This window comes from Ambystoma mexicanum, chromosome 3p, assembly GCF_040938575.1.
Source record: "Ambystoma mexicanum isolate Mex_15411 chromosome 3p, UKY_AmexF1_1, whole genome shotgun sequence".
Classification (NCBI taxonomy): domain Eukaryota; kingdom Metazoa; phylum Chordata; class Amphibia; order Caudata; family Ambystomatidae; genus Ambystoma; species Ambystoma mexicanum.
This window is the reverse complement of record NC_090925.1, coordinates 963,092,280-963,106,299: the sequence shown is the minus strand read 5'-3', so window position 1 is coordinate 963,106,299 and position 14,020 is coordinate 963,092,280. Positions and strand designations below refer to the sequence as shown.

Below are 14,020 nucleotides of genomic sequence, written 5' to 3'. Positions count from 1 at the left end.
ACCACCACTTGACAACAAGACGTTAGTTTGATTAGTTGCCCGTGAGCAGTCATTGTTTCAATCTCTTCAGGCACCTCAGCAGTCACAACATCACTCAATTTTTTAATCAATTTCCCCTTGCACATTTGTAGCTTTTGCTGGCTATCTGTTGGACAAGAATTATGCTTAAATATATTGTTGTGGTGTTTCTTGGCCTTGCCTCACTCGGTCACCACCACAGTGTAATATTCCCCTACAAAAAACTCAAAAGAACACCTGGAAAACTGCACTTTTAGTGGTGAAATCTTAATGGCTGTGAGCTGTACGACTCCTACCTGTAGCATGGAAGTGTCCGGTTAGCTTCAACACAGACTACAAACAAAAGCTATTTGGAACACAAGACAACTGCTGCTATCCACATGTATTTATACGCCATAATCCCTGTTGGCCAATTGGGAGTCTCAAATATACATCACCACATATCTAAAGGTAATTTATTTTTTAGAAAATGTAAAATTATGCAATTGATTAACAAGTCATCTTGTAAGCTTTTTGGAATGTGCAATCCCTTGTAGTGTTGATCATAAGTAAATACTGAACAGATAACCACATATTAACTTCTGCTTTTAGTGACCATAATTTGCATTGGAAAGTTTTACTTTGTGTTTCAAATACTTCTGGAGTCCTCTAGAACACACTCAAAATCCTAAGGTGTATGGTATGGAATGGTATGGTAATATTCATTTGTAAAGCACCTATACACAAGCCAAGTGTTTCAAAGAGCTCAAGGAGGGAGGGATCAAGGGAAAAAAAAGTCATTCAGGGTCCTTGAATTTCTGAACGATACAAGTCTGCACAGGCAGAGTAAGTGCATATACTACAATTAACAGTGTAGATAACAGCAAATAGGTCTGACAACGATTCTGCAGTTTTTCCAAGTGCACTGAGGCACCACCATGCAAGGAGGGGGGACAGAGAAGATAGACTATCTTTAAGGCATGGTACGTTCAGATTGTTCAAGTGCACAGACGGTACAGGATCGGGGGGGGGGGACAAGTGCAGAGGGAAGGGGGGAGTCCAAATGCGCCCAGTCAGTCAGAAACTGGGGTAAGTGCTGAGAGATGCCACTCTCATGGCTCATTGACCAAGTGCAGTAGCCATGAGGCTGAGTAGCTAATGTATACTTGATCCGAAAAGTAACTGCTTGTATCATATGTTGAGGTTGGATGCAATATACCCCATATTAATTGAATAGCCCTTATTCTCCTGAACTAGCACCTGCTAACTTGGTTATGTCCTATAAACCAGTAAAACATTTAGCTCTAACTTGATCAACCCTGCACAATCCCTGTAGTACAAGGGGCACAGAGTACTATGATAAAGTGTAAGACATTATCCTGTAAATCCAGTGTTCAGAATCAAGTATAACAACTATTGGGCAAGTTTCAATGATGGAAAAGAAACTGCGGTGTGGCAGTACTTTGAAGTATTAATTAAAATACAATGTTGGATGGTTATTGACCGTCCATCTTCAGAGTTCGACGTTTCTGCCACTGGATGGCAGGAGGAAATAAAGAGCTGTTCCATGTGCAATACAAAGATACATCAGGTCACAGACTGAGGATTTGGTTGTGCCTACTTTCAAGACTTGACCACACAGAGTAAAACAATTGACTTTAAACATGATCCTTACCCCATAAATAAACCTTTGGTTAAACTGTTGCATTGCACCCTGTAATTGATTTCGCTGAAGCTGCCACTGCTCATAATTCCGCACAGATTCTAGCGTTGGGCGCTGCCAGGTTGTTGTTCTGGTGATATGGTCAACATAATAAATTCTGCTCATGTTGTCAACACGTCGTTCCCATCTGCAGAGAGAGCGCAATAGGAAAGTTACATTTTTCCCCCGCCACTAAAAACATGTCCAGTTTTTAACAGCACATGGCTCCATCAGTAAATACATCTACATGGTTGGTGGCAAGGTAGAGACAGATACAAGTTCTGACAATCAAGCATTTTGCTATGCTAAGAGAGGCTACAAGAATGTTTTTATTCCAATATATACAAAAAGATAATTGCGGCAATAATCTACAAAAACACCAATTGCTACTAATTTTCTGCATTCTCTAGGAAGGGTTATGTGACTGGCTGTATTGGGTGGGTTTGTAACATTCCTGCATATTTTCAGACTCATCATGGTAAAACTACATGTTCCGTTAGCCTTCCATCCATCCAAGAAGTTCATTAGCATATTTCAGTATAAAGACCATGTGTCTGTGTCCTAAACAATGCATTAGTGTTTATCCATTGCAAATGCTATCCTTTTTTCCACTCAAATGCTGGCATCTACAAGAATTATTTTCGTGGAAAGAGCCAAGCCCATACACCAGTTAGAAATAATTCCACAATGGAGATTGAGCAACTGAATGTGCTCCAAACCTCTGTATGTTTGAAAACGTGCAGGCTTCCATTGAAAATCCGTACATGTGTCTCTATGCTTCAACACTGTGCCGACAAACATCAGACCCCCTCCAGCATCTTTTAACAGTAGTGCAGTACTATGGGTTGTGGTCTGTGTCCATTGGGATTAGTACTTGGTCAGGTGTTGAAGAAAAAGCAACATTTTGAGAGATTTTAAAAATTAGAAAATTGTGAGGGCACTGAGAGCCGATAGTGGGATTGAGTTCCAGAGGGTGGGTGCATGACCAGAGGAGTGTTTGCGGACCCTCTCTTTGTGGACGATTTGTGATTCGAGCCAGTAGGTCGATTTGATGCACGATGAGCGTATCACCAGATATGTGGAGCTTTGCCACCAGGTACATTGTTGTACTTCCTGTGACTGCTTTGTAGATGATGCATGCAGTCTTGAACAGTTTCCTGGCCGGGAGAGAAAGCCAATGCAGTTCACATAGGACGGGGGCGATTTGGTAAAATGCCTGCACACCCATCATAAGAGGTCTGTAGCGTGGTGGACTGCTTTTAGGTAAGCCAAATTAGCATCTGGGGGCCCCGTTAGGAGGGCATTTCTCCAGTCAATTGGCGAGACCACAGGGGCCTGTCCTATAGTCAGGAAGTCTTACGGCAGGATGAAGGGTTTGTTTTTGCAAAGGGTGGACATTTGGAGCCAGACAGTTGGAGTCTTCTTGGCTAGCTGTTTCTGGAAGGATAGGCTGCGGTCAATGGTGAAGCCTGAGGATGTGTCTGAATCCGACAGTTGTGGATGAACTCCAAGGCACATATTACTGAACCATTACTGGACAAAATGTTTAGTTGGAAGATCAATGAGGGGGAATTTGGTCTTGGATGAGTTAAGGTTGCGGTAGGCAGTCGACATCAAGGACTGGATGGTTGCTAGGTAATTGCAGAGTTCGCGGATGTCCTGTGGGCCTTTTACCCATGTACAACCAAGTATCATCTGCGTATTGACGGGTGGCTATATCAGGATCTTTGCGGAGTGTGCCCAGAGGCTCCATGTAAAGGGTAAAATGCATCAGTGACAGGATGGAGCCTTGAGAGGCTATGCAAGAGACTGGGAGTAAGTTAGATTGCAATGTGTTCATCTGGACAGGGTAGTATCTACCCTAGACTTAATAGGTAAACCAATTTAGGACAGTGCCAGAGAATCCCATCCCATCAGCCAGTAGGGAAAGGATGATGCAGTGGTCAACTAGGTTGAATGTTGTCAAGCGGTCAAGGTCGACGAGGAGGCACGAGTCACAGTTACCCATGATTTCGAGGGCATCATCCACCACTTGGATGGTGGCCGCCTCAATGCTACACTTGGGGCAGAAACCTGAACAAAGTCGTTTGGGAGGTGGTGTAGCTGTTCAATTCTGGTCCCAGGTAATTTATTTTCTCAAAAAAGGTCCTAAGACGAGTCTTGAGGGTGTGCGGGAATGACCCTTATGCGAGGGAGACATGTTGCTGAGGAGCGTTGAGTGCCGTCCCATCAAGTGCTTAATGATGGAGGCAAGGAGGATAGCATCAAAAGTAAGATGTAGGTTTCTGTGGTGCAGAGGGGAGAATTCAGTCCAGGGAGGCAGGGTGCGTGCTTGAGTGCAGGTGTGGGTAATGCTGTGGGAGGGCGATTCAATGATCTGTCAGATTGAGCCTATTGTTTCTGTAAAAAAGGTATTTCTGTTGCATCTTTCCTGGGTTGCTGGCAGCATGGGGTCTGATGAGGGTTTGGTACAATGCTTTATTACTTCAAAGATGACTTTTCTCCTTCTAGAGGATGTTGGCCTCAGTAATCAGAATTCTGCAGCTGGCACGAAGATTCGAGGTTGGAAAACTCTGGAGGGCTACGTTTCACACACCACCGTTTACTAGGGCTCCGAGTCTTCATTTGAGGTGAGCTCGTAGATGTATTAAGGGGCGGATGGTTTGGTCTTATTGCGGCTGGTTATAAGGGGGGGTGAGTATTCAACAGTTTCAAGGCAGAGTTCTTGAATAATTCTAGGAGGATCAGGCATTCCATGTGGTGGGGGATGTCTGCGAAGTTTGCTTTTAGCTCATTGAACAGGAAGTTTTTGAATAAGTGGCACTGAGTGAGCGGCCGTTCTCTGTGGGCCCTGGTAGATAGACAGTGGTGGTCAGATCAATCAAGTTGGATGGGGTCCGCGCAGGTGAGGAGCAGGGATGATGTAAAGGCAGTCTAGGATGTCGCCTTTATTGTGTGTGGGGGGAGAGAATTTGCTTAACAACGATGCATCCGGTCAGTGAGAAAAGCATACTTCAAGTGTGGTTGTATGCATGAAACGGAGAGGCGTTAAAATCTCTGGGAAAGAGTATTAGTGTGTGCTAATTTCTCACAGGCGATTAAGTTGCAGATGGCATCAATAAAAAGAATATGAGGTAAAACACGTTTCTATGATGAAGAGTGTGTCAAAGGTTCTTGTACAAGATGAGGATGGCGATCTCTGAGGGGTGAGCGACTGCTGAGTGAGCATTGATCAGCATGATGGTGCACGCACATGTGGTCTGTAGGTGTTGGATGGGGCAAGGGTGATATAAATGAGTTTGGCTAGGGTAGCTTTACCTGGGCTGCCCAGGGCACTTGACCATTCAAGCCATAGCAAGGGTGGGGGATACGATGTGGAGGAAGGAGACACATTGCAATGTCTTTTCGTGAATAGTAGTAGCGACTACTCTGTCGATGAAATGCGGGGTAACAGGCCTGTCCCTTGACCCGTTCAGGCCCGAACAGGCACAAAAAGGTGAGGTCCTGGTCTATGTCCGTTCTTTACTGAGGATGCCCAAGATGAGGATGCCTAAGGAGGACTGGCACTTGTCGTTTTGGCTCTCCCAGCAGTTGCCCCCCCCCCCCCCTTTTGGGCACCCCACTCCTCTAGCCCCCGCTGCACTTAGCAGCTTGGCTTGCACGGTAGGATTGTCACAAGGCCAATATAACTGTTTTTGTTCTACTTTCTTCCTATGCCCCCAGGCTCCCAATTTGTCTTGTGGCGCCTGGAAACACTTGTGTGTAGGCGCCATACAAATGTCCAATAATGAAATATATGGTACAACTCCTGTTGTATATGGATTTATTTTATTTGTACATTAATAAAGCGTGCAAAGCCCAGAGGCAACTAGGCGCTGAAACTTAAGAGGATGGTTACAGGTGATTTAACGTCTTCAAACATATACATTTACATAGTGACTCGCAGGTTCACTGAAACATAAGAAAATGGTTACAGGCAGGGGTAAATATATACAGAGGTGAGCTCACAGATTCACAGCACATTCAAAGAATTGCATGCTGAGTTTGTAACAGTAAATAGCAACAGCAAATACATTGACTGCGTATGTTTGGTGTAGGTCATGCTAACAAGGCGGAGACAGTATAGATGCTGACAGCTGAGCGTCATGATGTCGATTTTGCGGGGTCTGACCTGAATAGTAATGTTTTTACATTTTTCCTGAAGGACCAGAACGAAGTGTCATTTCTGAGTTGTGTAGGGAGGGCATTCCACAATTTAGGTACTGAAGAGGGAAAATGGGACGGTCCCTTGCCCCGATTCCCGTCCAGACCATGGCCTATGACGTCAGAACCTAAGCACCTGCCGCAGGAGGAGTTTGACCTGCTTACTGCCGGCACTGACGTCAAGATCCACAGTGGCCACGCCACACACCCCCAGGCAAGCTGCGTGCCATCCCAATCACGTGCTGGGATCCCAGGTGGAGCTGACACCGACCATACGGATCAACTCGATTAGACGTCACCCACAAATACCGCCATCGTTGGAGATGACATGACAACATAGCCGGCGGAGAAGAACACACGTGCCACCAAGAACATCGACCATACACACACCAATCCACACGAAGAACATACTCAGTGCTATGACCTAGAGGACCACTCACACTCACACATGCATCGTTGTTATTTTTCATATAGGCCAACTACAGCACCGCAGAAACGCAAGACGCCAGAAGAGCTCGTGTACATGCTTGCAGGCGCTTCCTCGCCACTAAAACCATGTAGATGTAACCCTGTACATGAACTAATGCATACGAATCCCCGTCGCCCCTCGCGACCCTCATAATGGACTATGTACCGCCACCCATGAGCTAGGCCAAGGTAGGCCGCAAACCAGAGTCCCAGGCTGGAGCAGCTCAGACAAAGCTGCAAGGTGCTGAACAAACCCTGACTAGAGCCCCACAGCCAAGGCTGCAATGTTGCAATCTACGAGCCGCGCTCCTTGCGCCAAGGTTACACCTGCCACTGCTAAACGCTCCTCAGAACCGAAATATAAATCAAATGCTCATAATTCTGCTTCATCCACGGTCTCGCAACACGTGACCAGGCCGACCTGATACGATGCCAAGCCCCAAGGACCAGAGAAGCTCTGGGGTCTCACGTCTGGGACACAGACTGCAACAATTAAGTGACAAATTAGACACTGACAGCGATGGGAATGACACGCACACCAGCTAATAATCAGACCTGTCCATTGTCCGCCACTGACACATAGTCACACTTTGTTGCCAGCACCAGGTACACTGCGAGATGGGAACAACGATGGTCCCAGGCTTGGGGGCTCGCGGGTGGACCAATCAGAATACGAGGGGCTTACAATTGACGACACTATAGTTTAGCCAATCACTAATTGTCCCCTTGTAACAATTCTCTTGTAGCAACTATTAGGGACGGCCCAAGCGTACCACCTGGCCCTCCACCACTAACATTTTCCTCCATGTGTGCCTATACTGACCCTACCACTCGGGGAGCCAACCAGAGATGGCGTTAGGTTTTGGGGCTAGTTACCCCAGGTGACGCACGTAGTCGCATCAAACAGCTAGAAAAAGGGCCTGCAAGCCCACCACGAATGATAGGTCTCCTGGATGCCTGTGATCCGAGAGCTTATCCCTGTCTGTTTTGGGCAATAAACATCAGTAACTCTTTGCTCTTGTGTGCGCCTCATACTCCCTTGAGACACGGGAGGAGTTGGGGCCTCCCCAACCCCGGAGGTCAGCGGCCGGCCCTGACGACCCCCGGAAAATTACCCCGACAGTGCTAATACCAGAAAGCTGGTACCACCCACTTTCTGCCTTCTATATCTAGGAGTGATAAGCATGTTGGTGTAAAAAGAAAGTCGGTCTGTTGGCTTGAGTTTTATTGAACAGGTTGCTGAGATATGCTGGCGCGTTGTTTGCTATGCATTTATGGGTAAGCATAGGAATTTTAAATCTGATCCTGTCATGGACAGGCAGCCAGTGGATGTTCCTCCTAATAGACGAAATATGTTCATTGTGGGGAATATTCAATGCAGCTCTGATGGCATTGTTTTGTACCGTTTGTAGTTTTTTGATGTTTCTACTGCTGGTCCCAGCAAATAGAGAGTTAAAATAATCAATTGTGGAGAGTTTCAAGGCTCAAGCCAGGGTGATTGAATTGTCCGTGGACAGGAAAGGTCTATTAGCTTTTATCAATTTCAGCGTGTAAGCAGCGGAAGAGACTATCGCATTGACTTGCCTATTTAAGGTGCGGAAAGTCAATGTAAACCCCAAGAGTTTTTATTTCATTGGCGACCGCAATATTATTGCCGTCGATGTTTAAAGATTTGTATTCTTGTGAGAGATTGCCAAGTTTAGTTTTATTTCCGATTAGTATCAGCTCAGTCCTGTCGTCATTGAGACAATTCGTTGAGTGCCATCCACACCTGGATTGCAAGGTAGATTTTGTTTAAGTTTTTGGAATGAGTATTGTAACATCCAGTAATTGGTATGAGTATTTGTGTATCATCCGCATAATTAGTACACGCGATACCCATTTTGTCAAGCTTGTCAAATAAAAGCTTGGTGAATGCATTGTATAATGTAGGTTATAAGCAAGATCCTTGTGGTACGCCACAGTTTACATGAGCAGGGTGGGCAGCTGAGGTATCAGAAAAGATCCTCATGATCCGATTGGAGAGAAAGGATTTGATCCATGTAATGGCTTCGGGAGAGAAGTGTGCCGCAGTTTCAAGATGTTTGCACAGAATGTCACGATTGACCAAATCAAAAGCTGCAGAGAGGTCTAGCAGAAGGAGGATACAAAAGTCGCCATTATCTATATATTGGTCCATTTGGGTTTTCAAGTCTAGTAGGGCTGTTTCCGTTCAATGGCCTGGTCTAAAGCCCGATTGTCTTAGGCCTAAGAGATTATTGCTTTCGAGGAATGATTAGATCTGCAGGTAGGTTGCACGGTCAAGGATCTTTAGTAAAAATAGTACAGTGGCGATGGGGCGGAAGTTAGTAGCGATATTAGGGTCTAGGGTGGGTTTTCTAAGTAGAGGAAGGACCCATGCTGTTTTTAGATGATTCGGGACAGTGTTAGTGGCAAATGAACTGTTGATAAGGCTAGTAACAAAGGGTGCAAGTTAAGGTGCACATTCTTTTACCAAGGCTGCCGGGCAGGTGTCGCCCTTGCATCTGGAAGGCTTTAGGCTGTTATTATTATTGATGGTGTCAGTGGTGGACAGAGGTGTGAAAGCAAATTTGTTATCTTTGGTGCAATCCTTAGGGGGAGGTGTCATTGGGCAGGTGGTGTTATTGAGTTTAGATTTTTTTTGTACTATTTTTTTGTTGAAGTAAAGAGATTTTATCTGCGAAGGCCTTTTGAATATTAGAAAACCATTGTTCATCTTTAATGGTATGGTCTGGGGTAGGTGCAGGCAGCCCTACAGATAAGGTGCATATCTTTGCTTTATACGCATGTAATTAAAGCCATTACGATGTATTTAATTTTTTTCTGCGTACTGTTTACGCTAGGGTTGTAATGGTATGCCGGTATAAACATCGTGAACAATTTCATTATGAATAAATAACCGTTACCTTGTTTGTAACGATATACCGATTGAAATTCCGTTTTTATGTTTTTGTAGTGCACGTGTGCAGTGCACTTTGCAATTGCAAGCAGGGCTGGCGCTAGGCTGGGCTGGCTTCTGTGTTCAGCGAGGGACTGGAGGAGGCGGAGTTTGCCCGGGCCCAAGTTGCTTGGAACATTCCCGACGCACGTGTGACTGAGTAAGTCAGAGACAGTTCACTGGGCAGCGCTCGCTCCGTTAGGGCTCCATAAAATCCCTAAACGGCTCCTTTAGTCCTGCACTCACTGTGGCAGGCCCGTGCCCTGTGGATTCGCAATAAGAAAGGTATGTTTTTTTTTCTTAACCGAAAAAGATTTATGGTTGGCCCGCGCTGTGTTACAAGAAAGGGGTCCCTGAGGCTTCCTCCTTCTCCTGAGCCAAATAAATCGAGCATATGGGCCGAGGGGGTAAGGGGGGTTAAATAGAGCACCAGCTTGGGGGCGCACTGGGCACCAGAGGGGAGCTGCGGTAGGCAGCCCCTCCCCTGGCTCTGCCACTGTAAACAGAGATTCGTTAAATTGATTAATGGTGACAACTGTTTCCAGCGCTCGGAAGCAGAAGGAATCTGCCATAATGTGTCGTAAAAGAACGGACATAATCTCCTATTGCGCCATTCTTAGCCTTTCACTCTCGTACTCTGGGCTGTACCCATCTCCACGCCACTCTGACCTGCTTTTGCCGCAAGTTTTTCTGAGCTGTACCTGTTTCCTCAGTACTAGCTCTGAGTCGGCTGTGCATTCTTCCAACACCCAAGGCGTAATATTGTCTGTTGCTGATAATGATGACGGTCTGCAGTGTTGGCACGCAGGCTTCCAGTTAACTTAATCGGCATATTTAATCCAGCTCTCGAGCTGCGATGCTCACTGAAGCGGTTACTGCTCTTCAGACTCTGCCCGAACCTCACAGAAATGGTGGATGGCGGATGCGAATGCCTGGGGTAGGGCGTAATATGCTAGACAATGACATGCATATTTAATGCTCCTTCAGAGGCCGGTGTATAGTGCCGGCAGAAGGAGTGTGCTGCGGACAGCATGTATTGTTTAGGTCCCGTTCCCCGCACCATCTAGCAGTTTGCAAGTGCAGACTATGCGCGGCCACGTGTCATTTTCATTACCATACTGGAAATTCAAAGCTGTTCCGGATGGGGAAGTCTCTGATCTGAGCAAATGTACATTTTATATTATGCTTTAAATGACACATTGAAATGCCTTTGCAGTATTGGTTTAGCTGTTGTTAAATTGTTTAAGCACAGCAAGGACTGCAGTGCAATATCTCTGTATCTAGATTTGTGTGGGAAATGTTTTGGGATCCTGCCCCTATGAAATGTTGTTGCAGTGGAGTGGAGGGTTAGGATGTGTTTAAAGATGTACTGTTGAGGGCCACGTCTTGGACTGGTCTAACTTGCAGTAGCCTTTTTAACTGAAGTACACAACCATGGCATTATTTGGGCCTTGACTCTGATAGGGGAGGGAGTAGAGGGGGGAGGGCTTTGGGAGTTTGCAACTGTTGGCCTGGGGGGGGCAAGTACAGTTTTGTAAACCATGGTACAGGGAGCCCAGACCACAGTGCAGGAGACTCCTTCAAACAAGCATTGCTAGAAAAACCAACTAGGTACCATGCCCCAACAGTCTGAAATGTATACATATTGTGCAATGGGTATATTCGATTACTTTCCTTGCTTAATATGAGACCCTTCAGTTTATAGCGAATCTGCGATTTTCAATAAAATTGCAAAATCAGCCGTTTGCAGGGGCCGCCATTCCTGCTTAATATGCCTTAATGGCCACGAAAATCTAAATGTTAAACGTCCTCCTCCAGGCTGGGGGAGTGAATGCTTAACGACGGCCCTCCTGTCTTCTTTTGATATGCAGACTTCAATTGAGATGTGAACACTTCTTTGCTCTGCTGCTTGCTGTCAGTGTGTCTGCTGTGGTGAGTGGGGGTGGGTGGAAAGGGAAATATAGCGCACACAAAAAGCAGGCACGCTGCTTGGAGCGTTTGGGCCCATCACAAACTTTTTCCCATATTGGCTCTGTCGTCTCCGGCGTGCATGGCAACTTGTAGTGGAGCTCTGATAACCTTTTGAGCCTCGTCCCGCTGACCACATCTGTCACTTTGACATACAAGGGGAAGAGACCTGAAGGACCTGAAAAGCTTATCTAGCCCTGAATTAGCCTCTTTGTTGAGTAACCCCTTCCCAGTGTCGTCAAGACCATTGATGGCAATTTTTCTTTGCTTTTTCCTTCAAATGGTGCTCTGTTTTCACTGCTTTGTTTACCTGCTGCCATTTCTCTTTTCATCCCCCAGCCATTCCCTGTTGGTGCCCTCTTCCTCGTTATTTTTTAAAACCCTTTCACTTTTTATGTTTCGTGGTTTCCTGTGTGCGCCCCCCCCCCCCTCCGTTCGGCAATCTGAGCCGCCATCTGCCTCCTCCTTCGTGCATCTATTCTGACACCACCTTCCCTCCCCCTCAGGTGCATATACTTTCACACCAGCATTGCACACACTCAATCCCATTCACCCACACTCGATTCTCTCTCTGTAGCACACACTCTTGTAGCCATGCATGCACACTCTCCCTCTCTTGCATGCTCTCTATCACAGCTGCTGCACAGGGTGCACCCACTTGTTCTCACATCATCCTTACTCCGTCATGCACTCTCTTGCACCCTTTCCTGCGTACATTGTGCCATGCACCTCCCTCTCGTAACTTACCATGGGCCACAGTATCAGCACGGGCCTCAGCAATACCACCATCCAGGGCTGCAGAGACCGTGCTGCCACCACCCAGCACGTCAACAGCAGCACCAGCTCAACTACTGCCATCACCACCCATGGCCCAGTACAACAAGCAGTACCACCCAGGCACCACCAAACCTACCAATCAGCCTCTCAGTCACCACCGCTGGCTGCAGTGGCAGCCCCAACACGACCATCAAAGATAATTCTGAGAGTACAACCAACAACATAACCCAAGGCCTAAAAGGCATTGCCGTGACCACCCATGTCTGAGCAGCAGCGCTGGTACACCAACGCCACTTTCCAGGGCAGTGCCACACCCTAAACCACCCAGGACTTCATGTCAGCAACAGCGCTACTCTTGCCACCCCCATGGCCCAGTGCAACCAACACCACAATGCAGGGCCCAACAGTCAGCACCTTGTGCACCCATCATACTTTCAGAAGCAGCGCCATTGCTGCCAACCATGCCCTCAGTAGCAATTGGCCCTATTAACATCACCAACGTTGGCTGCAGAGACAGCACCATCATCACCAATTATTAGGCTTACAGAAGTACCAGGTACTTGTAAGTTTTTTTATGGCAGAATATTTTCCACAAGTGTAATAAAATGGTTAAAGCCAAGCCAGACAACTTTGATCTACAACTCTTTTGGGCTGCGGGTCTGATTTTACATATGCTTTGGGTGTATGTTGGATACGTTTTACTCTTGCAGAGGAGAAAACAAATTTTTACTCTCTTGAAATTGCATTTACGCTCTAATTTGAAAAATCATGCGTAAAATACTCCCACCTCAAAATCTTATCTGGAACACTGGGTGCAGGACATTCCATTTCTCAGATAATGGTAAATAGTTCGCTGATATTAGACTGGGCGTTTGAGATTCTAAGGTTGTAGACTTCATTTTTTGCTTTGATGATTTCCTTTTTGTAATTATTAGCTAGTGACTGGAAGGTAGCTTTGTTTGCCAGTGTCAGCAATTTAAGACAAATGTTTTCAGCAGACCTTTTAGATGTCCGCATGATGTAGGGTTCTGGAGTAAACCAAGAGTTAATGTGCACTAGGTTTGGTTTTTTTACTTTTTAGAGGAGCTACTTTTTCAATAGCCGCAAGCATCATTTTATTGTACCTGCTAACCAATGACGGTGGATCATTGTCAGATTGTGTCTGATCCAATAGAGGAGTTAGGAGAGTTAACATGTTATCTCTGTTGATGTTTTTCATGCTTCTGGATGGCGCTGTGGATGGCGCTGGGGAGTGTTTTACAGTTTTCGTGATAAGGGTAGTAGCGACGATTATGGTGTTATGATCAGACCAGGGCGAGGGGGTATTAAAGAGGATGTCAATGGTACAATTAGTAGCCGCTATCCAATCTAATGTCCGTCCTTTTGCATGAGTGGGGGAACAGATTCTTTGTGTAAAGCATTGGGTTTTCATAGTCTTAGCCAAGAGGCCTGCATGAGTATCCAATGGGTCGTTCAAACCTAAGTTGAAATCACCCATAACGATGGCTTTAGAGTGGGGTTTCATGTTATGCGCCAGGAGAGAGGTAATGTCATCCTCGAAGGAGGTGATGGCACCCGGGGGCCTATAGACGATATGTAGTGTGAGAGTGCAGGTATGTGTAAGGGAGATGTTTAGGGAGATGACTTCACCTGCAGAGAATGGCAGTTCTGAAGTTTTTATGTTCAGAGTTTTTTTGGCTAGTAAGGCTACTCCGCCTCCCTTGGTTGTAATTCTATCCTTCCTGAAGATAGAGTACACCTCGGAATGGCTAGAGAGAGCAGGGGGCCCGAGGCTGTGTGGAGCCATGTTTCCGTAACTGCTATGAAGTCGAAGTCATTCGTTTTAATGAGATCTGCAATATCCAGGGCATGGGCTGTGATAGATCCAGCGTTGATGAGCGCACCTTTTAGTAGGGTCTTATTCGTGTTGGCTGGGGGGTTGATAG

The 14,020-nt window shown here is 46.2% G+C and overlaps 1 protein-coding gene across 4 annotated transcripts in view; it reads right to left on the bottom strand.

Annotated features, from left to right (window-relative positions):
• The window catches only part of ITCH (itchy E3 ubiquitin protein ligase), a 2,968,415-nt gene that overhangs the window by 1,940,995 nt on the left and 1,013,400 nt on the right, over window positions 1-14,020 (bottom strand). For all 4 annotated transcript variants that reach the window (XM_069652264.1, XM_069652266.1, XM_069652265.1 and 1 more), the window contains exon 10: window positions 1,673-1,847. In XM_069652264.1, coding sequence (XP_069508365.1) covers window positions 1,673-1,847 — 175 coding nt within the window. The remainder of the gene's footprint in view (window positions 1-1,672; window positions 1,848-14,020) is intronic.